At 47.9% G+C, this 26161-nt stretch overlaps 1 protein-coding gene across 1 annotated transcript; it reads right to left on the bottom strand.

Moving 5' to 3' along the window:
- Positions 1 to 242: 242 nt before the first annotated feature.
- Positions 243 to 25888, bottom strand: LOC138924259 (neuroblastoma breakpoint family member 6-like). The gene is made up of 12 exons (XM_070267937.1): positions 25741 to 25888; positions 16217 to 16264; positions 15907 to 16116; positions 13827 to 13929; positions 12808 to 13022; positions 11688 to 11739; positions 10007 to 10182; positions 8901 to 8955; positions 7855 to 8027; positions 4263 to 4499; positions 3784 to 3958; positions 243 to 1425 (listed from the first exon to the last, which is right to left on the bottom strand). Exons 3-12 carry the CDS (start codon positions 16082 to 16084, stop codon positions 1404 to 1406), a joined length of 1386 nt encoding a protein of 461 aa, XP_070124038.1. The 5' UTR covers positions 16085 to 16116; positions 16217 to 16264; positions 25741 to 25888; the 3' UTR covers positions 243 to 1403.
- Positions 25889 to 26161: the final 273 nt, after the last annotated feature.

The following is a 26161-nucleotide window of genomic DNA, read 5'->3' as shown; positions in this document are numbered from 1 at the left end:
AGCACTAGCTACACAGTTCTTAAATATCAAATGAAACACACACACAGAAACATGGAAACAGAAAATAGTAAATACCATCTACTACAGGTGGGTAATACAGCCTAAAACGTATGGGAGACTGTAGGATGTAACTATGAAGGAGAGAGAGAAGAATGTTTATATTAATTTATATTTATATCCACCCAGTCAGTCACGATGATGCTGATTATAACACTGAATTTAAAAAATTCATGAGTCCACAGTGACAGTCAAAACAAAAATTTTAATAGCATAGAAGGGGAAGGAATGTTCTTTTTCATGGCACAATGCCAACAAATACAAGGCTATAGGTATGAACGGATTAGAAAATTTCCAATGTATAAATGCAAATATGTTAATCGACATACATCAGGGATCATTAAGGATGGTAAAATATTTAGAGAAAGATCTTTAGAAAAGAGGATGTTCACACACTCTCAAAGTACCACTCACCAAATTACTTACTCATTATAGAAAGGAAAAAATGTGCCCTTACAATGAACAGATCTCGTAGGCCCCTCCATGACAACGTGACCCATGCTAGTACGGCAGTCACAGTGGTGGACACACCGGACATTCTTAGTCTCCAGGTGGGCTCCACTAGGAAGCACCCAGCACTAACTACGTAGGGCTCTTGGCAAGAGGGTCGGCCTGAGTTAGTCATGAGGAAGTGGTCAGACCAGTACACAATGTAGACCATTGAACCAGACAACTGTCCTGACCTCTACAAACAAGGCAATGTCACCGCCACCAAAAACAACAAAAGGTGAGGAGAGGTTTTTGGATCCAAAGGACTAAAGAAATCTTTTTAGTCGTTTAGAACCCCAAAAGTCTCTTCTCCTTTTTGTTATCTTACTTGTGGTGACGTTGCCTTGTTTGTTGAGGCGAGGCCAGTTGTCTTGTGCAGTGGTCTAGATTCTGCACTTGTCTCAGGACTACCTCATGACTGAATTCAGGCTAAACGTTGTCACCATAGCACTGCATAGTTAGTGCTGTCTGCTCCTCGCACAGCCCAGCTGGTGGCACAGAACGCCGGGTCTGTCATGTTGTCTTTTGCCAGTTGCTCCTGATTCTGCTGATGTGCAGGACGGGAACTGAGAGCAGCAAGGGTTAAGGTCTCTCATAACCGTGTGTGGGTCTAGGCGGTGGTCTCCTCAGTGACTTAGCGCAGTTGGAGGCCAAAGGGCTGGGATTTTTCCCATCAAAGCAGGCTTTGCAGTAAAAACCTTGGAGAGTGCTTTGTGGTTGTGATGTTGATCTTCAGCATAGGATCCCTTCACTGTTCTGTTTGGGTTTTAAATTGATTTGCTGTTTCAGATTTTTTTCATCAAGTGAAAACGGTACTTTTTGTGATGCGGTTTCTTTCAGATCAGTAATATCTTTCCTTAGATCCAGAGATCTTGGTATCTGAGAGACAGAAAGAGAAAATAAAAATGAAATGTGAGTCTTTGCAGGTCCCAATGATAGCTGAGCCTGGAGGGATGGCTATGTGGTGACAGAGGCCAGCAGGAAGCTGAGCTCCTGTTGAGGGGAGGAGCTGAAGGAGGAGCACAGGCCGCTGAAGGGGAAAGTGAGAGCCACAAGGTAGAAGAAACACCTCCCTGCACTTCCATCCAGGCTGTGGTGCAGCATCGAGGGACACCCTGTCCTCACCCCACCAGGAGCCTGGTGACATCCCAGCTCAGAGCGGCTGCAGAGCCTTAGCCAGAGCCCTACCAGCCTTTCCTCAGCAGCCACTTCACTCCTGAAGCCCCTCAGTCTGGAGCAAAGTGATGGCTTTCCCACCCCTCCCAGGGAGGGATGTGCTTAGCATCCACCCCCCACATTCAGAAACAGACTGCTGTCGGAACGAGAGGACCCTGGGCAGAGAAGCACACCCTCTTTAACTCCACGTCCCAGTGCTCTGAGGAGGAGGGGCACAACGCTTGAACTGGAACCCAGGCCTCAGGCCCTTTCCATAATTTGTGGAAGGTGAGAGGAAGGGCTCCGATCTGGAGGTGTCCACAGACCACAGACACTGTTGCATCACTTTGGCTCAACGGGAAAAAAGGGTTTACAGAGAAATTCTTCTCCAAAGAGACTGAGGAAAGAACCAAAGAAGGAGAAACTCAAAATGGAATTAACAAAAAGAGAGCAGGGACGGTAACCATGGCCCCATGCATTTTCCTTCATTCTTTAGCGTTGATTCCACACCAGGATACACCTTAGGGCATTTCTAGGAATATTCTCAACATCTAGACCAAAAACTCCGAAGGGGAAGCATGAGGCACCTGGTTTGACTATGTTCTCTCCCACCCCACCCCTTTATTCCCCACAAAGCACTGCATAGAGAAAGATTCTCCTTTAGTCTTTTAGGCCAGTGGAAAGAATGGCATAAGAAGCATAAACATGCAATCTTTTCCTGACTTTCAGCTGTTACTTACTATTATGTTCTCTTTAAGGGAATGAGCATAAAGATTCTCTTTGGGGCTTTTACTTAACGACAAAAATTGATCAATACTAAAATTCTCAAACTGTAGTGCTGAACGCATGGGACTTGAAATCAATTGGATGGAATAGGAACTTCTAGTTTTATATGAAAAATATTAAAGAAAATACTAAATTTTATGATGTGTAATAAGGGAGGTATGGTTTTCTGTGCACTGTTTTTCAATGAAATGCTCGTTTGCTGTTTTATCTTGTCTTCAGAAAAGTGGGGGAAACTCTCCTCAAAGAAGGGAGGTCAGAAGTCTAATCCATTCATCTACCTCTTTTATCTTCTCACTTTTTTCCACGTTGTACAAAGAGTGCTGTTGAGAGAGGCATACAAATCCCCTCAATGGCTGATGGATATTCAGGCTTTTTAAGGAAGCAGCCACACATTCTGGGCATTTCTATTCTGAACCTGAGATCATCGTAGAGGAATGGTCCTTGTCAAGTCTAGCTGCATGTTAGAATCCCTGGGGAGCTTTTGAAATCTACTGAAGCCCAAACCCCACTCCTGACAATTTAAATGAGAATCGCCAGCTGGGAGGTCAAGGCACTGATCTTAATTAAATTTTCACCAGGTGCTTATTACAGGGCAGTGTTAATGCCAGCTCCAATGAGGCCCTGAGGTGAGGATGCTGAGTCCCTGGAAGCCCCATGCACATTAGCACAGGCCTGCACATGTGGGCCGAGGAGAAAGCTGGCTCCAGGCCAGTCCAGCACTCCCACCTGTGACCCAGGTTCTCATTTGGTTTTTGTCATCTGGGCTCTTTGTCCTCAGTTTTAACACTTCTTCTTCTTCTTCACATGGAGAAGTCCACGGTTAAGGGTTGTCCTGGGTCAGATTCCCAAAATGACTCAGGAGGAAGATCCATGTGTGAGTGATTCATTGAGAAGAAAGAGGCAGTGGAGTTGGGGAAGCTGGGAAGGGAAGGCAAAGAAATGAAGAAAGTGTGTGATTTCAGGCAAAGTGCCTTGTGTTCAGCGGCATCAATGATGCTCTTGTGATGAGGAGGACCATGGGCTCAGGCTTCCCCGTGGCTAAGATGAAAGCAGAGAGGGAATATCAGGACAGCAGCGGCAGGAACACAGCAGAGTTCAGAGAGCAAACGAGATGGAGCTGGAAGGGCCTGGCAGGGTGGCAGCCCCCATGGAAAACAGAGGGAAGGCCAGACAGAGGTCGCATCAGCTGTTGGAGTGAACAAATGAGGAAGAGAAGACACAGCGGGAGATTTAGCTAGAATCTTAGCTAGAGAGCCATGAGGCATAAGTGCATCTAAGAGCCACCGATGTGATTACCTCAGTACCCTCAGCTGAAGGCTGGGGAAATTGCATGTTATCCTCCACTTGTTGAAGAGCAGTTTTCTTTTGATAATCTTCTGTTTCTGGGCACTTAAGGCAGCTGAGCCCTCAAGAGCATCACCCTCCAGCTTGGGAGGTTTCTTTCCTCTGAGGGAAGCATCGAAACCCAGTCCTGAAAAATAAAACCACAGCCAACAGGATCCATTGTCATTCATGATCGTACTGGGACTTAATCCTCCACCCAGGAGGGACATCAAATAAGCAGAGTGGCCAGAACAAGAAAGGCCACTGAAAGTCCATGGGTGAGGTGAGGCCCATGGCGACACTTTCATATTTTCTCTTTCTTTGATCTTACTCAAACTACCCAGTAGTGATGAGATTGCCAGGAGGTGTGGGAGAGGCCCATCACCTCCCGGCTCCCACCCTCTGACGACTAACAATGGACCAGAGCTTCATATTCCCCTTTTCTCTCTCACCTTGGAAGAGCGGCCACTGATTTCTGAAGGGATCGTGGGCTCTAAAGCTCCAGGTGGTGGAGCAAAGGCCAAGCCTGGCTTTGCCGGCACCACAGTCCAACTGGTCCAGCTGCAGCAGCAGATAACTGGTCACCTGGGTGCCTGGCTGCAGCTGTGTCTGTGAAGCTTGCAGCTCTGGCCTTTGGAAACTCCAGTTTGTCCTCAAAGGCCCTCGGTGACTGGCCTCCAGGGTGGGAGCTGAAAGGAGAAGAGGGCTCAGTGAGACCAATCCCAGCTTTCCTTTCCTCAGCCCTGGGAACCCACCCATTTCTAATGTCCATGCCTGTCAGGGAGACCACCCAGTGTCCCAAAGAAAAAAGGCAGACCTCATGTACATGAAGGAGCTGTCAGCTTCACATGTGTCCCTGGGGATGCTGAGATGGCAGGTGACAGGATGCAGTGTCCCAGAAGTGAGAAACCCACTGAGTCCAGAGGACTTTGGATGCAAGGATGAAGTCATGCCTGTGAATCTGTTGTCATTAACTTAGTCCTATAGCTTAGAGAGAAGGTTCTAGAGAGGCCTTAGGACATGGGGGAGAAAGCGATGTTGATGTGTACCCACAGTAGAAAAGAACAGGGAGAGAAGGACGGCCACAAGTCTTCAGGGCCGGTAGAAGACACAGTTGGGAAACCGTAGAACAGGGACCGAGTTATCCGAAGTTTTGTAAAGTTCTGCGGCCTTTTGAGCAGCTTTGTCTGTAATTTTTGACTGCCCTCCACCCACCCACACATGTAAATATCTATAGCCACGCAGGGCACCGGCAGCTACAGGACATGTAGTAGAGGTCTGAGTCCCCGATTGGAAACTTAGGGACAGAGAAGTGCTACAGAGTCAGACTTTGTGGTTCTTCAGGGAGGTAAGAGAGCGCTCAATCCTGTGTCCCACACCCCTCGGTGGGGGCTGGGCAGTTCTCCCTAATAAACGTGTATATTTTGACTGTGAAATGAACACATACTCTCAGAAAGGGGGCTAACAAAGACTTCAAATAGCCTCAGGCCAGTCCAGGTCAGACTCAGGCGGGCTCCTGGCCCGCAGGGCCTGCTCTGCACTGCGAGGGCTCCCCTCTCTCCTGCCCTCTAGCCATCCTCATTCTCACCAAGGGTTCACTGTTCCATAGAAATGTCTCTGTGTGTCTGTTGCCATTTCGTCTTCCAGATCACAGACTCTCCTGACTCCTGTCCGTGCTCCATCCAGCCTCCCTCAAGGTGCGTTCCCTGGTTCCATCCTCTCTCACCGGCAAATGTCTCACCCGCCTTCTTACCCCAGATCCTGCCCCATCCTGTGCCTGCTCTGCTGGGGGAACTTCCTCTCCCCTCTCTGCTACACACTCTCAACTCTGCACCTCCTTTGCACTCCCTCCTTCTCTCTTCTGGCCCCTCTTTCTTCTACAGCATCGCTTCCCACACCTCCCTTAGATAAATCCTCTGGAATCAGCCTGCCCTCCAGCCCCCACCCCAGCCCTGCGCCACATGCCTCTTCTGGCTTCCAGGTCTTTTTCCACAAGGACTTCTCTCGGGCTGTACCCTGTACTGCCTGTAGCCCCTCTGCTGCCATACACACTGTTTACATGTTGTCATCAGCGAACCCCAACACAGGACGGGTCCGTGTAGAATTTAGGTGATCTCTTCACTTATCTCAGCCCATCTGCATGGGGCAATTTGTCCTTTCCTGCTGCATTTTGAACGATGGCCTGGCAAGGCCGTGCCCCATCACACACATCTCACTTCTGAGGTGTGTCTGAGCATTTCCCATCCTCCTCATGGGGACCGAGACCTGGCTGTCAGGGTAACCGAGACAGAGCTGTGCAGCTTTACAAGGGCAGCAGGACAACTCTAAGTGAGAGCAGAAAAGCCCCGAGGGCAGGGGCTGGGGAGACAGATCTCTCAGCCCTGGCTGATTTTCCACGGAGAGAGCTCCTCATGGAGCTGCAGCTCCCCTGGGAGGGCCTGGGTGAGCCGCTGGCTCTGCTCACAGGACGGAGTGCTCTGAGAGGGTAGGAGCTGGCAGGTCGGCATGAGTGGAAACAGGAGTTCTTTGGATGTCTTCCAACTTTTCTGCTTAAGTTTAAAATTGTTTGACATAGTTTGGAACAAAGCACAAGGAAGAGGGTGAGCACCATCCCCGCTTAGTCCCTGATGTTCTGACTGCTGAGAGCAGGAGACAGAGCCTGAGCAGGGGAGTCAGGCCAAACGGGGGCCACAGTCCCACTGTGCACTGACTGGGGGTCTGGGGCTAGCAAAGTGACCTTGCTGAGCCTCAGTGCCCTCGGCTCCAACATGAGATACCTCACCTATTGAGAGCGGCGCTGTGAGGACCGAATGGGTTATAGTGTCCACGGAGCTCACTTGCTGAGGGGCGTGGCACACAACAGACACAAAAGACCTGTGTGACATTTTCAGTCATGAATTGTTGTGATCCTCAGAAAGCCTTCGATTCTCTGCACCTCGGGAAGAACGGGAAACAGGAAAGAGGACGGTCCAGTGTGAAAAGGCCCTTACTGACCCGAAAAGGTTGAAGGACAAGTTGTTCATGGTCGATTTCACTATAAAATAGTCAGAGAGAGTCAGGAACACCACAGAGTTTCTGGCTCTTCCTACAAGATGATTTCATGAGTAAAGGCTCCTAACAATCCAACCACCTCGCCCAGAAGAGAAGTCCGGAAGATCGCCTCCGGGAGAGGAGATGAAAACTGTGTTTGAATCTCCCGGCTTGAGGAAATGGCGGCCCCAGTGGGATCTTGCTCACCAGGGAGGACTTTTCTGGAGATAATGGATAGGGAAGCTTGTGTGCTTTGCTCATAAATTAGGCCAATACCCCCATCAGGTACACAGGCTGTTGATAGTTTACATGAGATGATACCGCAGAGACTAGACACGTGATTGAAACTACAACCTCCACATGGAATAAATCAATGGTGTTGCACAAAGGATGAAACCCATGGCCATTGGTGGAGGATGAAAAATCAGAATGAGAGCTTTGGCTTCATTGAAAACACAGAAACAGGCAGGATTTGGTGCTCAGGATCTCGTATCCAAATGCTTCAGAAGCGGGTAGGCACCCCAGGGGAAAAACTTTGAGCTCCGGAACCATGTAACACATGTTGCAAATATAGAGCAGAAAGCAAATCTGTGTGGAAAGCCAGAGAGTTTGTACAAAACTACTGAGGAAATACAAGTAGCAACATCATTCCATGAGTATGAGAATTCTTAGGGTGAAAAAGAGAGGTTTTTCACAAATTCCTCCAGGTAACAAAATGATGGCTGAGACTTTCCATTATCCCTCTATTTCCCCTCTTGAACCTGACTTGATAGGAACAGTCTGCAGTTGTGAGAAATGCCAGGTGACAGGAGTTGAGACTAGAAGAAGAAAATTATCCGACCACAGGATGCTTCTTAAAATTAACTGCAGGAGCACAACTCAAACTAGAAGGAGTCTACAGAACCCATTGGCAGGGATTCACCTCTCAGCCAATGCAGGGTGCTGGATTCAAAGAACATAGACATTACCAGAAAACCACAAGGAATTTGTGCCATTTACAATGGGAGTACTCACCCTCTGCATCCAGGGTTTGGAAGATTTCGTGTCTGTCAAATGACAATGAAGAATCACTGTAAGGTCTGTAGGAGGAGGACAGGTCATGTTCAATGGAACGAGAAAAAAAATATTTATTCACGGCGTCCTTGGGGAATCCATTATCTTTCATATAGAGCAGATTGCTGCTGAGGCTGTTGGGGTAGAGATGAGTGAAGATAAAAAAGGCATTAGGAAAGACAAAAAACAAGGGACGGTTTGGATGGGAAGGATGAGAGTGGGATCACCTAAAACAGAGTTAAGGCACCCATCAAGAGAGAAAAAGGAAACTGGCCCTGTCTAGGAAGAGAGTGTGGTTGGAAAGTGAACAGGAGAGAGAGGGAGATCATTAGGGAGAAAAGGAGAAAGAGGGAAAGAAAGTGGAAAAAGGACCCAGCAGAGATAGCTTAGAGGATGGAGGAAAAGAAAAGATCATGAGAAAGAGGGAAAAAATGTGATGAGAGAGAGGATTGAGTATACCAGGAGACGAGAGACAGGAAAAAGGTAAACTCAGAAAAGAAGAAGGGTGGCATGAATAGTATTGAATAGAGTGGGCAGGAACATAAACGAAGCAGACAAAGGGTAAACTGACTCTGGCATGAGGGTAAACTCAGAGAAAGCTGGGCTTTCGGGTGTATTTTATTCCGAATTGTGGCATGATGCGGACTTGGGTCACGAAGGACCGTCTTGGCCGGGAAATAGCCGCCACCGTGGGAACGGCAACCGGGCAGAGGCAGACATGCGTCCCCCGCTGGGTGACAGAAGAAAGAGAGAACGGGAGAGCGCACGCCATCCGCCGACAGATGAGCACACCTCCGGCATCTGACCGCACGTGACCACACTGGAGAGAGATCACGGAATTGGCCCATCCGAGGACCACGGTGAGAAACACAGAGCACTCTGGGAAAGGGACACTTGGCGGTTGCGTGCGTGGGGGAAACGGGGATAGTCAGCGCTCGCTGAACTCCCTCGATCGGAGATGCCCAGATGGCCCCTTCCAATGGAGTCCCGGGATTCTTCCGAGTTACCTGCAACACAGGCCGTCTTGGACGCCCCCGTCGTCCTCCGGATCGGTGTGTTGGCCTGGAAAGAAATTCGCACGGGGCCAGTCACACTAAGCAGATCCCCACTCGACCCTTGGGAATCCAGTGTCCAGTCCCAGCCCAGGGACCTCCACATCCTCAGTGTGACAACGGCAGACGGGAAGAGCAATCTGCCAGGAGACCTCAGGCGGTGTCTCGTGAAAGCGCCGGCCTGGCTTTGCCGAGCCAGCGGGCCGCGTCTCCCCGATCGGGGAGGCCCTCAGCCCAGGATGCTCTCCCGAGTCTGGGAAAACAGCCAAAGAGGCGTGGGGCTCACACCTTCTGGGGCACCAGCCTAAGTGCCTGCTCGCACAAGTGCCGCGCTACTCAGCCTTCTCTGCGCGGGGACGCTAGTTGTGGAGGCTCGAGTCGAACTCATCGCCTGAGGGGAGAAGGCCGGCTGCACTCTACAAACCCTGGCATCCAGAGGCATCGTCGCCCCCTGCTCCGCAGAAACACTGGCCACCCTGTGGGCTGGGAGAAGGCCAAGGCCTAGGCTCGCACGCGGGAAACACGGGAGCACGGGAAACGGGACAGGTGGCTAGGGGCGTTCTTCCGAGCACTGCTTCGGAAGAGAGGCCAACGTGACGGAGACGCAGAGTGGGGCCCACAAGAGTGAAGCCCGGGAGGCGTCTCGGAGGCAGATGTCCACAAGGAGGCCAGGCGCACGGGGTGGGCCTAGAATCTGGAGGGACACGCCTCAGGCGTGAAAGTTAGAGCACTGAAGGTGCGAGGAGACATTTCACGCCAGCGGGGATGTTTGACAGACACCTGCCCTGGCGCTACGTGCGGCACAGGGGAGCTGAGTTTGTCCTGCCGGCTTTGGGTCCCGTGATGTGTCACTGGGGCCAGGGGCACCTGGGCGCATCCTGGCAAGAAGGAAGGGAGCGCAGCTCCCTCAAGCGTCTCCCGTCTGTGCTTCCAACTCTGTCCTCCAGCCTGATTCCCTTCAATGTGTCTGTCTGCACAGCCCGAGGGCTGGCATGCCAAGGACACCGACCGCCCAGGGAGTCCAGCTGGAGCCTTATCCCCTGCACAGCGGCAATACTCACTGGGGGTGTCTGCCAGGGAGGAGACGGCCAGGCCCTGGAAGCAGAAGACGGCACTGCTCGACTGAGTCCAGCAGGACTCGGACTGGCCGACGTCCGTGGCGCAGGTCCAGGAGTATTCCTCCAGGCACGCTCTCGGGAGCGGAGGCTCGACCGTGGGCGGCACATCCCTGCCGAGCCTGTGGGCGGAGGGAGGGCTCAAGTGGAGACAAGCGGCTTTGGGAAACACACATTCCTAGAGCTGCTTTCCCTGGAAGGTGGAAGGGTCTGCTCACAGAAGAGCAATGGGAAGGGCTCAGCCAGGGAGATCACACAATCCTCCTCTGGCTGGGGCCAGGCCGCAGTTGAAGTGGGAACAGGAGAGAGAGCTGGAAAAAGACAGAGACAGAGACAGAGAGGGCCGGGGGGGTGGGGCGCGCAGGGAGAGAGACAGAGAGCGCGAGAGAGCGAGCGATCCAGCGTGAGCCGACGAGAGACAGACAGACAGACACAGACACAGACACAGAGACAGAGACAGAGACAGAGAGACAGACAGAGAGAGACACAGAGAGAGAGAGGGAGAGAGACAGACACACAGACAGAGACAGAGGAGGAGAGAGCGAGCAGAGCTTGCTCAGAGCACCGAGCAGAAAATGAGCTCTTGAGCAAGGAGGACGAGCGCCTCCACTCCACAAGAGTCATCACACACCCACACACTCAGAGGACCCTAAAGGCGGCGTCAACACTCTTGCATCCAGTTGGTGGAAATGCACAGACAGCTGCCAAGTGAACCCTGCCTGGCTCTGGCACCACTGTCGACTCCCAGAAATCTGGAAGCTGCAAGGTCTGCCTCTCTCCCTACTGGGGCATGATGCGGACTTGGGTCACGAAGGACCGTCTTGGCCGGGAAATAGCCGCCACCGTGGGAACGGCAACCGGGCAGAGGCAGACATGCGTCCTCCGCTGGGTGACAGAAGAAAGAGAGAACGGGAGAGCGCACGCCATCCGCCGACAGATGAGCACACCTCCGGCATCTGACCGCACGTGACCACACTGGAGAGAGATCACGGAATTGGCCCATCCGAGGACCACGGTGAGAAACACAGAGCACTCTGGGAAAGGGACACTTGGCGGTTGTCTACATGGGGAAACGGGGATAGCGAGCACTTCCTGATGTCCCTATATCTGAGATCGTCACATTTCCCCTTCAAATGAAGTCCCTTCTTGTTTCATTGTATAATCTCCATGATGGTCTGCATTCTATGCTTCCTTCTCTGACTGTTTACAGAACAGGTACATTTTTCTCATCTCACTGCATTTTTGTTGTTTAATGCGGTTAATCATCCCTTTAGTTTTTGCACTGCTAGTTTACTTCCTTCCAGAGACCATCATTAATGTGTAGCAGTTAGATATGCGTCTCACCCTGATTTTTGTTGCAGGAGAAAATAGACCTTTTCTCTATGTGCATGATTTCCTAAGGGTGTTGCGTTCTCTTGTGTCAGACTTACAGGTCCATAGAGATGAGTGACATTGAAGTTAACAGAGCCTTTTCCTTGTTGGTTGAGTGAATTAAAGCATTACAACCTCCACGTTTCCTTCTCTTGCCTCTGGCATTTGTGACTTTGTTCCCCTCACTTACTCTTCTTTCTGATACTGTCTCCACATTTTCCCTGCCCATTACCGGCACCAGATTATTCATTGTCACCTGTGAGTGAGTGTGCCTTGTGTCTTTTCGTCTTCCTTGTCTTCGTTATTCCCTGCAAATAAATTCAGAAATGTCCAGTTAGCACTTTCCCACTTTAACCTCTATAAACGCAGTGACTTCAACAGCCATAGAGACATAAATATCTATGCAGGAGTCCGTATGGTCTTGAAGTCCTAGTGCATTGTCTTGTAAGCATTGCCCCAGCATGGATTTCTGATTCATCAGGCGGTGTGTCTGTGATCCACTTGATCACCATCATTGCAGACTCTGCCTGAAATTGGGCAAAAGTTTAAGCTGTCTTTTGTTCCTCATATCACTGGATACTTGTCCAGCTTCCATCTTGAATTCTGTAACTGCGTGCTCCATTCTGCCACAAGTCCTGCCAAAGGCACAGGCCCTATATCCCTTCCCAGCTCTCACAGAGAACCTCGTCCTTTCTCTAAGGAGACAAGAAAGAACCCAAGCCAACATCCCTCATCTGGGGACTTTAAGGGCCCTCCAAGTTGGCTTCTGTGTGTTGTGGAGGGAAATTCTCTCTACGGAAAGGTCTCCAGTCTAAACTCTCCACCACCAAGTTCTACCACATCCAGTACCTTGCCCAACCCCACAGAGCGAGGGGCTTGCTTTGTTCTGAAGTGCATTCATAGACATTCCTGCGTTTGATGACTACAGCTACCGTGAACAGATTATTGGATCCATTTTACTGCTGAGGAGATTGATACGGATGAAGTAAAAATCAATCTCTCACCCAGTGTTAGTACCGTCAGCTCTCAGGCTGGAGCCTGGGAATGGCCACCCTTAGTCCAAGGCTCTTTTCACTCAAACAAGCTGCCTCCTGTCACGTCCTCCTTTGTGTCCTCTGACAGTAGGTAGGTACGGCCTCGTACCCTAAAGGTCACAGTCCATCAGGAAGGAAGCCGACACTTGCACCACTATGACCTCCACCCTGGGCATATCTGCTCTCTGCGCCCACCTAGCCAGTCCTGGTCCTACCACGGTCCCAAGTGCAACACGCAAACTGGGACAGCTTGTCAAAACATTACGAGGGGAGGTGTGGAGGGTCTTGTGAGCCAGGCACCTTGGAGAATTTCAGTGCAGTGAGGGCCTGTGGCCACCTTACCTGGGCCGAGTATGTGGGCAAGGTGCTTGGCCAGCCTATATCCCTCAGCCAGTTGCTGGCGGAAGGCCTGCCCTTGGTGGTCGTCAGAGCCGTTGTGTGTCAGCAGGTCATTGAGGTGCTGACTCAGCAGGGCCCACACTTCTCGCCCTTCCTGTAACTTGTGCCGCAGATAGGCCAGTTGCTGCTCCTGCTCTTGAATTAGGAGATTGGATTCCCTAAGGTGGGACAGAAGAGAAGACTTGAGAGTCCAAAGGGATGAGTGACAGATTCTAAAGATTTTCAAGATTTCTGTGAGAACTGCCCCCAAGGAGTCCTCAGAGAATTCTGGCCGATGTGTGGTGACTTGCCTGTGGCAAAGAGAAAGAGGAAGGTAAATCACAGGTTTCCTCTGTATCAGAGAGAGCTCCCGTCAGATTCCTGGACATCCTACTCATTGTTTCTGCTGTCAACAAAACCAGGTGTCTTCCTAAACCTGTTTTAAAAACGTGTCTCTTCAGTTAACCCCTTCAGCCATGCCCGCTTCTATGTTGAAATACACATGGTGCATTCTGCAGTGAATGGACACAAAGCCAGACACAGAAATGTGCACGAGCACAGCTGGGTTAGCTGGAAAGAACACGAGAATGACAGGATCAAGGAGACAGAATTCTTTAGAAAGAAAACACAACAAGCCCTCGTGAGACAGGCGGTGATTGTGATTAAAGGGAAATGAGCGGGTGATGGCACAACACTGTCAACGTACTAAATGCCACCGAATCGTTCACCTCAATTTGTGCAAATTCGTGTTTGGTGAGTTTCAGTTCAAAAATTTATAGTTTTGAAAAAAAAGAGTAAGTGAGCCTCTGAATAACTGGAGTCCATAATTTTCCAATTACTTTTCCCTAGTTGCTTTATAAACATTTGAACACAAGTGCCTGCCGTGTACATTTCTGCCTTCTCTTGGCCCAAAGTTGCTCCCTGCCCCACTTCAGCTTTTCCCACAGCTACCCACCAGCCTACCCCCACACAGCCCTCCTTACCTGAGCTTCTTGGCTAGCGTTGACTTCTCTGCCAGCTTCCCCTCCTCAAAAGGCAGCTTGTCCCCAAGCACGGATTCAATGATGTCTTTGCACTCTCCACACTCTGAAAAAGGACAGAGAGCCCTGCCTCAGTGGAAAGCTGGCCATGCTGCTGTGGTCACTGCCTTCAAGGGAGGAAGCAGGGTCCATGCCCAGTACCAGGCTCCACACTGGGATTTCCGCATCTTATTCCTCGGCCTCCAAACTACTACACAGCATTGGGTTACTCCCCATTTTAGAGCTGAGGAAAGAGAAGCTCCAAGGCACAGAAAGTAATTAGATACGTTAACTTCTATTTGACAAAGGCAGAATTCCCATCCCCTGAGACTGACCCTGAGTCGTGGGCCTTAGTCACGTTACCAAGCCTCACAGCCTCTTAAGTGAAACACCAAGCAGGCGCGTGCAGTAGTGATTGCCTGTGTGCTTGGGAAGGCCCGGTGGACTCTACTGACTGTTGGTTCCCTTGAGCTCAGAATTTCAAGGTCAAGTACATCCAAGATAAAGACGTTTATATGGATTCAACCCTGTAAAATATTATGCATTTGCCCATAAATTTCTGAAGGAAACGTGCACAGATACTAAGAAAGTTTGTGTTAAATTAAAAGCAATAGAAGGAAGAACTAACAAATAGTGTTGACCCTGTGACAGGGACTTACAGAAATCATCCATGTGATGCATTGCAACAACTCAAACAAGTAGGTACCATGACAGCACCGTATTAACAGAGGAGGAAACTGAGGCACAGAAAGACACACAGCTTGGATTGGAGCCCAGAAAGACTGGCCCAGAGTCCATGCTCTTCACCACTGCACCGTGTTACATTGACACCCAGGTCTTAAGTGATATCTTTCTTCTTCATCAGCTTCAAAATGTGTTTCCTACAGTTACGCTGTGATTCTAAGGCAGGATGTAAATAAAACTTCGTTTGTCCTTTCCTGAAAGCTCATCTCTTCACTTTTTAAATGGCAGGCTTTGATTTTCTCTGTGTCAGTCATTTTAGTTACTCCCCCCTCAATGGCTTATTGAAAAGCAATTGTAGGAAACGACCCCAATTCAGGCTCCGAGTTGTCAAGATCCTTCTAAACACTCTGCTGTGCACATGCCCTGGTTGTCACGGTTCTTGTCGTCACTACAGCCCAGTCTCACTGAGCAGGCAATCGAGCTTCCAGTTTTGAGGCTGACTGGGGCAGGGAAGGGCCTGCCTCACACACTGGCTTGAGTTTTCCTGGGGCTAGTGGTCTCCCCCACCTACCTCACTTTGTGGCCTCAATTTGGCCACAGGTCTCATAGCCCAGACTCTCAAGGTCACCTGGACCTGTTGGTTGCCCTGCATCCCTGAGGGTCCACCAGCTGAGTGGGAGACACAGGTGGTGGGACAGATTCTCTGGTTTCCATAGAAACAGCCCCAACCTTACCACAGGGTGTCAAACGTGTTCCTCAGACTCAGGAAGAAGAGCCCGTGCCCTGGAAGAGAGGGCTTCCCTCTCACCAGGGCATTCCCTGTCTTGATGGTGTCACTCCTGGATAGCACAGTTTCGGTGAGGAGCATATTCATCTTTAAGCTCCTATAAAGCAGCTACTATCATCTGTTTTCCCACTGTAAGTAGCACAGTGCTTTGCCCATTGGACCTCAGAGAAGCTTGAACTGAGGGAGTTCACTCGTCCCAGACATTTAGGCCCAGAGTGATGCAGGATGTGGTAAAGGACAGAGAGGATGCTGAGAGAAACAGTGCAGCCCTTTCCTGAGAGGAAGACGCAATTGTGTGGCTGCACCAGCAATCGATGTCTGGGACTCGAATTCTAAAGCCGCCGTATACCACACTGCAAATCTGAAAAAGTGGCTAAACTCTTTGTGCATCAGTTTCTCCATCCCCAGCAAAATGAGGGCAAAATACCTACCTCTGACTTTCCTGGATTGTGGTCAGAATGAAAGTTATTTTGACAAAGGGACCAGAGGATAAAGTCTGGAGAAATTTTAGTGTCCTAGAGGGCAGACAGGGATCACTCACCCATCCTGGGAGCACAGCCCTGGGAGACTTACTGTGCTTCTGCAGCTCGGTGGCCAGGGAGTAGGCAGCAGCTTCGGATACAAGGAATTCCTCCATGAGGGCTTGGAAGTCCTGCTTGCTTTGTGCCAGCTGTGAATGCAATTCCTGGTTGGACTCCTGGAGGGTCACCTCTGCCCTCGGATCAGACAAAGCGTGAGGACACACGGCCATGGTGATGTTGGCAGAAGAGGTAGAGCCAGAGACTGGGCAGAGAAACCCAAACATATAATGAGTGAAAAACAAGCAAAGACAAAAAGGTTTCACCAGGCCAGAGGGGTGTTTACACAGGAATCCTTAACTTACCGTTGGGGACAACTAGATCAACACTCCACAACAGCTGAGGGTCCGGAACTGCGAAAACAAGGTTCAAGATGACAGAGCTCAGAGCCACAGGCACCGCCTGCAGCTCAGAGTCAGACAGGAGTGATGGAGAGAGGCCCCAGCACGCCGGTTAATGGTCTGGCGTTGCAATAACAGAATTGGAAGGTGGAGGTGTCATGGAATCTTAGGAGCCCCTGCCTTCCAGTTGCCTAGGCCCTGCTGCTACCCCAGGCTGCCCGGCCTTTGCTGAAGGCCACTGCTGATGGGCATCACCCCAAAGCAGCTGTCTACTCTCGTGGTGACGCTACCGACCTGTCTCTTTCCAGAAAATATCTAAGCATAGTTCTCAGTGCCCATTCCTGTGTGCATCTCAAAACAGAAAGAGAAACCAGTGTCCCAACAAAGTTTGTCTTCTGAAGCACCGTCACGAAGTCACCCCACTTTCTCTCTAAATGTAAACCGATCTTAAGGTTTTCCCATACGTGAAAGATGGCAAACTTTTAGACTCTCATGCTGCTATTCGCTGGGCTTTCTCCAGTTTTTTCTACATCCATTAAAAGGGACAAAAGCAGAGTGTAATACTAAGTGAATGAATACTTCGTTAAAAAATTATTCTCTGTCCTGACTCACAATACTCCTCTTGCTGCATCCCTGTGTTGTGTCGACTTCTTGCCCCTCACTAGGGCAGCATGTTCGCTTATCTTCAAACTTAAGTCAGTGTGACATCTCTACCTCCTAAAATCCTTCTCTATGTGTGGGCCGCTTTTGTGGTTGTTACTTTTTAAGTGTCCGTAAACACTATCTTTCCTACTTGTTGGTTCCGGATATCCACATATTATGCCTTCTAGTCCCACAAGAGCTCTTTTCCAGCTCTGAAAATGATTACAGTGGTTTATGAGTATATCCTGAATACACGTAGTGGCCCTTTCTTTTGCAAACACTTGTCAACCTGATGCTATTTCTTGTCGTCATTCAGTTCACTCACGTTTGGAACAGATCAGGGATGCGGAGCAGTGTTGATGGATTGTTGCTGGACAGATCCCTTCGAGCTGTCGTCATGCTACTGACCTGCGGTTATATTCCTCTACCAGAATGTGGAATTTCAAGGTCACGGTTCAGGGATGGTGGATGACCCACAGTGTTATGTGTGTGATGGGGTTCAGTGACAGAGAAGCTGAGGTTGACAAGAGAGGCACAGGCAGGCAGGGGAAAGTGGTGCCCTGAATGCCCTGCTCACTTTCTTGTCATCTCTTCCCACCCGGGTCTTCTGAAGAGGAGGCCTGGGAGACCCCCTGTGGCATTGGTCTCTTCAGTTTAGCTGCTGCACTCGCCCGAGCTGAGGGCGCGATGGGTCTGGCCATGTACCACCGAGCTTTCATGTCAAGGTAAAGGACAGAGGACCGCATCAACCGCTTTTGAGGCTCATCTCCTCCCCACGCCACGCCATCCTCCAACGACACTGTGGAATGCTATTGGTGTGTCAGAGCCATGAAAAGCTTTAAAGAAATCTCTCTTTTGGTGTCAGTTGGATGTGACATTCTTTTCTTTATGTCTCAAAGTCTGTGGTCTAGTGGGCCCAACTGTCCTGAACTGGAATGGACTTGCCAACTTTCTGGTGTTTTGTTAGGTGGCTAGAATATTTATAAGATTTTCTGAGTTCAAACCTCACTGTTGAAGTTTGAATGAAGAATGACAGGACTTACTTTGTAAAGTGAGAGACTCAGAGAAGATTGGTCTCATCGATGAGCAGAAAGAGTAAATTTCACTTCTACTCAAAGCACGCTAGAATTTGAAATTATGGCTCTCACTGTTGTCAAGGTGGAGTGCCGGGTGCCTGAGGCGTATGTCCCTAAGGCCTCATGTCTATGCTATAAAATGGATGAAGTTAAAATGCAGTCAGATGGCCCAGGTCCCCTTCCATTCTAGAGTCCTCCAACAGTTTCTCCCCTGCTTTAGCGACTTGATTGAAAGTATCCTTGTTGTTCTGCTCTGTCCTGCTTTTGTCTTTTGCATAAAAGTTATACAGCTCCATGTTTCCTACCCCCAGGTCAATCATTATAATAAGCACCTGCATCCAAAGCAGTCCTGAGACAAAAGAAACAAAGCTGGAGGTATGGTACTCCCTGATTTCAAAATATACTACAAGCTCTATTAATCAAAACATTATGGGGCCAGCCCGTTGGCACGCAGAGTGCTTTGAGCTCACATGTGCCACTTCAGCGGCCCAGGGTTCGCCAGTTCGGATAGCGGGTGTGGACCTACTCACTGCTTAACAAGTCATGCTGTGGCACCGGTCCTACAGAAAAGAAAATAGAGGAAGATGTGCATGGATGTCAGCTCAGGCCCAATCTTCCACAGCAAAAAGGTGAAGATTGGTGGCAGATGTTAGAAGAGGACTAAACTTCCTCAAAAAAAAAAATCATGATACTGGAAAGAAAACAGACACAAAGATCAATAGAACTGGAGCTCGATCCAAGATGGCGCCATGAGTAGTCCTCTTTGTCTCTCCCCCTTCGAGTCTACAATTATTTGGACACTTATCGCTTAACAAAGGATATCAAGACAGCATCTCAGGACGTCTGAGAGACCCACGCGACTATACATCGAAAGGCGGACGGACTTTCCTCCAGGAGGATGTGGAAATAGGTGAAAACTCTCCGACCCCGACCCAACAGCCTAGTACCCGCAAGCGGCTTTCTTCCAACGGATGCCCCCAGAAGATCAACACACATCTAGGGCAGGAGCGAGCACACAACAGAGGAGCGACGGTGGAAACAGGTGACCAGAACCCTACCTAAACCTCCTGCCGTTACTCCTAAAGGCAGAGGGAAACTTTGGAGTTGCACACCTGGGCCAGCGGGGAGAGTCTCTCCCCGCCATTGGCGGGGAGATCCCGCCTGGTGCTCACGGCGCCCGGAGGGTCCCAGAGAGAGTCTCTGAGGGTACGGAGGTCCCCCGGCTGCCACTGCCTGCACGGTGGGGCTAGGGAGTGCCGGAGATCTCCGAGCAGACTGGGGCTGGGTGAAGCTCCAGGGGCCGGCTCTGCGCCCTGGAGGGGAAGCTCTGGAGTTCTGCCTGGGCAGCAGACAGGGCTCTCTGTCTGCCATTAGTGGAGGGGCCATGCCCAGCATTCACAACTCCGGGAAAGTCCCGGAGAGAACCCCAGAGGGCGAAGTGACCTCCAGCTGCCATTGCCCGCCCCGTGGGGCTAGGGATTGCTGGAGATCTTGGAGAGGACTGGGGCTGGGTGAAGCTCCAGAGGCCGGCTCCGCGGCCCGGAGGGGAAGCTCCAGAGTTCTGCCCGGGCAGCAGACAAAACTCTCTGCTATTAGCGGAGGGGCCACGCCCAGCATCCACAATACTGGGAGGGTCCCGGAGAGGAGAATATCAGGCAGGGCAGCAGCTGACCAGCTACCACTGAAATCAGGATCTCTGGCTATCCCCCAAGACAGGGCAAAGGGCTCCCCGAGTTCCTGGGGAACAGGACTGGGGCTGGGGGGAGTTCCAGCGACCCAGCTCCATAGCCTAGGGGGAAACCCTACAGGCTCACAGCAGCCTCAGGGAAAGCCTCTGCACAGCACTAGTAGAAAGCACCCATCCGGCAGCCACAAGGCTGGAAGAACCTGGGACAAAAGCAGCATAGCTAGGTGAACTAACCACAGACTGTAGAAGATGCCAATAGCTCTCCTGCGACCCATAGTGGACAAGTGAGATTTTGTGGGTGCTGACAGCGACGGAGTGACAAATATAAGTGATCCCACCCCTGGCCGCTGGAAAAGCCCATAACACCGTTGCAGACACCAAGGAGGGAGCACGTCTACGTGGGCTGCAACAGTAGGCACCAGCAGCCTGAAGCCCCCCGAGACAGCCCCCAAGGCAGAGGAGGGAATCCAAAGGACCACTGTGACTACGAGGAGGGGCCCAGGCCCAGTTAGCAACTGCAGATAGGGTTCCTGGTTGGTGCAGTATAAACAGCTGCTCCCCCACCGCAGCAGCAGAAACAAGTGAAAGGAGCAACTAAACTCTATCTCTATGCGGAGGCACAAATCAACAACATCAAGCAATATGAAAAAATACATTAAATCTCCAGAACAGAAAGAAAATAACAAACACACAGAAAACAATCCCAAAGAAAATGAGATATATAACCTAAATGATGATGACTTCAAAACAGCCATCATTAAAATACTCAATGAGTTAAGAGAGAATTCTGACCGACAACTCAACGAGTTCAGGAGCTATGTCACAAAAGAGTTTGATACGATAAAGAAGAACCAAACAGAAATACTGGAAATGAAGAACACAATAGAGGAGATTAAGAAAAATCTACATGCTCTGAACAGTAGGGCCGATAATATGGAGGAAAGAATTAGCAATTTGGAAGATGGCAATATAGAATTGCTGAAGGCAGAGGAGGAGAGAGAAGTAAGACTAAAAAGAAATGAAGAAACTCTCCGAGAATTATCAGACACAATTAGGAGATGCAACGTAAGGATTATAGGTATACCAGAGGGAGAAGAGAAGGAGAAAGGGGCAGAAAACCTATTCAAAGAAATAATGGCTGAGAACTTCCCAAATCTGGTGAGGGAGATGGAGCTTCAGGTGACAGAAGCCAATAGATCTCCAAACTTTATCAATGCAAGAAGACCAACTCCACGGCATATAGTAGTGAAGCTAGCAAAAGTCAACGACAAGGAGAAAATACTAAGGACAGCCAGGCAAAAGAAACTAGCCTACAAAGGAACCCCCATCAGGCTATCAGCAGATTTCTCAGCAGAAACTTTACAGGCTAGAAGAGAGTGGAATGATATATTCAAAAATCTGAAGGACAAAAATCTACAGCCGAGAAGTCTCTACCCAGCGAAAATACCCTTCAAATACGATGGAGAAATAAAAACTTTCCCAGATAAACAAAAATTAAGGGAGTTCATTGCCACAAAACCTCCTCTTCAGGAAATCCTCAGGAATACCCTCATTCCTGAAAAATCCAAAAAAGGAAAGGGGCTACAAAACCAAGAGCAGAGGAGATAAGTAGAAGGACAACAACAGAGAGTAGCAGCTCTACTTCAGAACAGATTAAACCATGGGACGAGAAACAAAGGAAACTGAAGAAAACCGGAAAACAAGACACAAAATGGTAGTGGTAGGCCCCCACATCTCAATAATCACTCTAAATGTAAATGGATTGAACTCCCCAATCAAAAGACACAGAGTGGCAGGATGGATCAAAGAACAAGATCCAACAATATGCTGCCTCCAGGAAACACACCTCAGCCCCAAAGACAAACACAGACTCAGAGTGAAGGGATGGAGAACAATACTCCAAGCTAATAATGAACAAAAGAAAGCAGGTGTCGCTATACTAATATCAGACAAGGTAGATTTCAAAGCAAAACAGATAAAGAAAGACAAAGAGGGACAGTATATAATGATAAAAGGGACTCTCCACCAAGAAGACATAACACTTATAAATATATACGCACCCAACACAGGAGCACCAAAATTTGTAAAGCAACTCTTAATAGAACTAAAAGAAGACATCAACAACAATACAATAATAGTAGGGGACCTCAACACACCATTAACACCAATGGACAGAACATCCAGACAGAAAATCAACAAGGAAATAATAGAAGTAAATGAAAAATTAGACCAGATGGACTTAATGGATATATAGAGAACACTTCATCCAAAAACAGCAGGTTACACATTCTTCTCAAGTGCACATGGAACATTCTCAAGGATTGACCATATTTTGGGAAACAAAGCAAACATCAATAAATACAAGAGAGTTGAAATAATATCAAGCATCTTTTCTGATTATAATGCTATGAAACTAGAAATCAACTACAAGAAAAAAGCAGAGAAAGGTGCAAAAATGTGGAGACTAAACAACACGCTTCTCAACAAACAATGGATCATTGAAGAAATTAAAGAAGAAGTCAAATATTATCTGGAGACAAATCAAAATGAGAACACGACATACCAAACCATTTGGGATGCAGCAAAAGCAGTCCTAAGAGGGAAATTCATCGCAATACAGGCTCACCTCACTAAACAAGAAAAAGCTCACGTAAGCAACCTCAAACGACACCTAACAGAACTAGAGAAAGAAGAACAAGCAAAGCCCAGAGTCAGTAGAAGGAGGGAAATAATAAAAATAAGAGCAGAAATAAACGATATTGAAACAAAAAAGACAATAGAAAGGATCAATGAAACAAAGAGTTGGTTCTTCGAAAGAATTAACAAAATTGACAAACCCTTAGCCAGACTCACCAAGAAAAGAAGAGAGAAATCGCAAATAAATAAAATTAGGAATGAGAGAGGAGAAATCACAACAGATACCAATGAAATACAAGAGATCATAAGAGAATACTATGAAAAACTATATGCCAACAAATTGAACAACCTGGAAGAAATGGACAAATTCCTAGACTCCTACAATCTCCCCAAACTGAATCAGGAAGAAATGGAGAATCTGAATAGGCCAATGACAAGTATGGAAATAGAAACGGTAATCAAAAACCTCCCCAAAAATAAGAGTCCAGGACCAGACGGCTTCTCTGGAGAATTCTACCAAACATTCAAAGAAGACTTAATACCTATTCTTCTCAAACTGTTCCAGAAAATTGAGAAAGATGCAGTACTCCCTAACACATTCTATGAAGCCAACATCACTCTGATCCCCAAACCTGACAAGGACAACACAAAGAAGGAGAACTACAGGCCGATATCACTGATGAACATAGATGCAAAAATCCTCAACAAAATTTTGGCAAACCGAATACAGCAATACATCAAAAAGATTATACACCATGATCAAGTGGGATTTATAAAAGGGACACAGGGATGGTTCAACATCCGCAGGTCAATCAACGTGATACACTACATCAACAAAATGAAACACAAAAACCACATGATCATCTCAATAGATGCAGAGAAAGCATTCGACAAGATCCAACACCCATTTATGATAAAAACCCTCAATAAAATGGGTATAGAAGGAAAGTACCTCAACATAATAAAGGCCATATATGACAGACCCACAGCCAACATCATACTCAATGGACAAAAACTGAAAGCCATCCCTCTGAGGACAGGAACAAGACAAGCGTGCCCACTTTCACCACTCCTATTCAACATAGTACTGGAGGTGCTGGCCAGAGCAATTCGGCAGGAAAAAGAAATAAAAGGAATCCAAATAGGTAACGAAGAAGTAAAACTCTCGCTGTTTGCAGACGACATGATCTTATATATAGAAAACCCCAAAGAATCCATAGAAAATCTATTAGAAATAATCAACAACTACAGCAAAGTAGCAGGGTATAAAATTAACGTGCATAAATCAGTAGCATTTCTATACACTAACAATGAACTAACAGAAAAAAAACTCAAGAACTCAATCCCATTCACAATCACAACGAAAAGAATAAAATACCTTGGGATAAACTTAACCAAGGAAGTGAAGGATCTATACAATGAAAACTACAAGACTTTCTTGAAAGAAATTGACGATGACATAAAGAGATGAAAAGACATTCCATGCACATGGATTGGAAGAATAAAAATAGTTAAAATGTCCATACTACCTAAAGCAATCTACACATTCAATGCTATCCCAATCAGAATCCCAAGAACATTCTTCACAGAAATTGAACAAACAATCCTAAAATTCATATGGGGCAACAAAAGACAGCAAATTGCTAAAGCAATCCTGAGCAAGAAAAACAAAGCCGGCGGAATCACAATCCCCGATTTCAAAACATACTACAAAGCTACAGTGATCAAAACAGCATGGTACTGGTACAAAAACAGGTCCACAGATCAATGGAACAGAATTGAAAGCCCAGAGATAAAACCACACATCTATGGACAGCTAATCTTCGACAAAGGAGCAGAGGGCCTACAATGGAGAAAAGAAAGTCTCTTCAACAAATGGTGCTGGGAAAACTGGACAGCCACATGCAAAAGATTGAAAATTGACCATTCTTTTTCACCACACACCAAAATAAACTCAAAATGGATCAAAGACCTAAAGATTAGGCCTGAGACAATAAGTCTTTTGGAAGAGAATATAGGCAGTACACTCTTTGACACCAGTTTCTAAAGAATCTTTTCAGACACTATAACTCCTCAGTTGAGGGAAACGATAGAAAGAATAAACAAATGGGACTTCATCAGACTAAAGAGCTTCTTCAAGGCAAGGGAAAATAGGATTGAAATAAAAAAACAGCTCACTAATTGGGAAAAAATATTTACAAGCCACTTATCCGACAAAGGGTTAATCTCCATAATATACAAAGAACTCACACTGCTTAACAACAAAAAAACAAACAACCTGATCAAAAAATGGGCAGAGGACATGAACAGACATTTCTCAAAAGAAGATATGAATATGGCCAATAGACACATGAAAAGATGTTCATCATCGCTAATCATCAGGGAAATGCAAATCAAAACTACACTAAGATATCACCTTACACCCGTTAGATTGGCAAAAACATCCAAAACCAAGAGCGACAAATGTTGCAGAGGTTGTGGAGAAAAAGGAACCCTCATACACTGTTGGTGGGAATGCAAACTGGTACAGCCACTGTGGAAAACACTATGGAGATTTCTCAAAAAGTTACAAATAGAAATACCCCATGACCCAGCCATCCCATTACTGTATCTATACTAAGAACCTGAAATCAGAAATCTCAAGAGTCCATTGCACCCCTATGTTCATCGCAGCATTATTTACAATAGCCAAGACGTGGAACCAACCTACATGCCCAGAAACTGATGATTGGATAAAGAAGATGTGGTATATATACACAATGGAATACTACTCAGCCATAAAAAAAGACAAAATTGGCCCATTCACAGCAACGTGGATGGACCTTGAGGGTATTATGTTAAGCGAAATAAGCCAGTCAGAGAAAGATGAACTCTATATGACTCCACTCATAGGTGGAAGTTAGTATATTGATAAGCAGATCTGATCGGTGGTTACCAGGGAAAAGGGGGGGTGGGGGGAGGGCATAAAGGGGGAAGTGCTGTACCCACAACATGACTAACAAAAATGTACAACTGAAATCTCACAAGGTTGTAATCTACCATAACATTAATAAAAAATAAAAATAAAAAAAAAGATCAATGGAACGGAATGGAGAGCACAGAAATAAACCCTCACATCTATGGACAGCTAATCTTTGACAAAAGAGCCAAGAACGTACAGTGGGGAAAGGAACGTCTCTTCAATAAATGTTAATGGGAAATTGGACAGCCACATGCAAAAGAATGAAAGTAGACCATTATCTTACACGACACAGAAAATTAACTCTAAATGCATTAAGGACTGGAATGTAAGACGTGAAACCAGAAAATTAGAAGAAAACATAGGCAGTGCACTCTTTGACATTGGTCTTCACAGTATCCTTTGGATTATCATGTCTCCTCAGGCAAGGGAAACAGAAGCAAGAAGAAACAAATGGGACTACGTCAAACAAGACTTCTTAACTCACGGTGGAGAACGACTTGATCAGCACTCCACAACAGCTGAGGGTCCGGAACTGCCAAAACAAGGTTCAAGATGACAGAGCTCAGAGCCACAGGCACCGCCTGCAGCTCAGAGTCAGACAGGAGTGATGGAGAGAGGCCCCAGCGCGCCAGTTAACGGTCTGGCGTTGCAATAACAGAATTGGAAGGTGGAGGTGTCATGGAATCTTAGGAGCCCCTGCCTTCCAGTTGCCTAGGCCCTGCTGCTACCCCAGGCTGCCCGGCCTTTGCTGAAGGCCACTGCTGATGGGCATCACCCCAAAGCAGCTGTCTACTCTCGTGGTGACGCTACCGACCTGTCTCTTTCCAGAAAATATCTAAGCATAGTTCTCAGTGCCCATTCCTGTGTGCATCTCAAAACAGAAAGAGAAACCAGTGTCCCAACAA

The sequence above is a fragment of the Equus caballus genome, chromosome 5 (assembly GCF_041296265.1).
Source record: "Equus caballus isolate H_3958 breed thoroughbred chromosome 5, TB-T2T, whole genome shotgun sequence".
NCBI classification, from domain to species: domain Eukaryota; kingdom Metazoa; phylum Chordata; class Mammalia; order Perissodactyla; family Equidae; genus Equus; species Equus caballus.
Note: the sequence above shows the minus strand (reverse complement) of the source record. Positions and strands in the feature narration are given on the sequence as shown.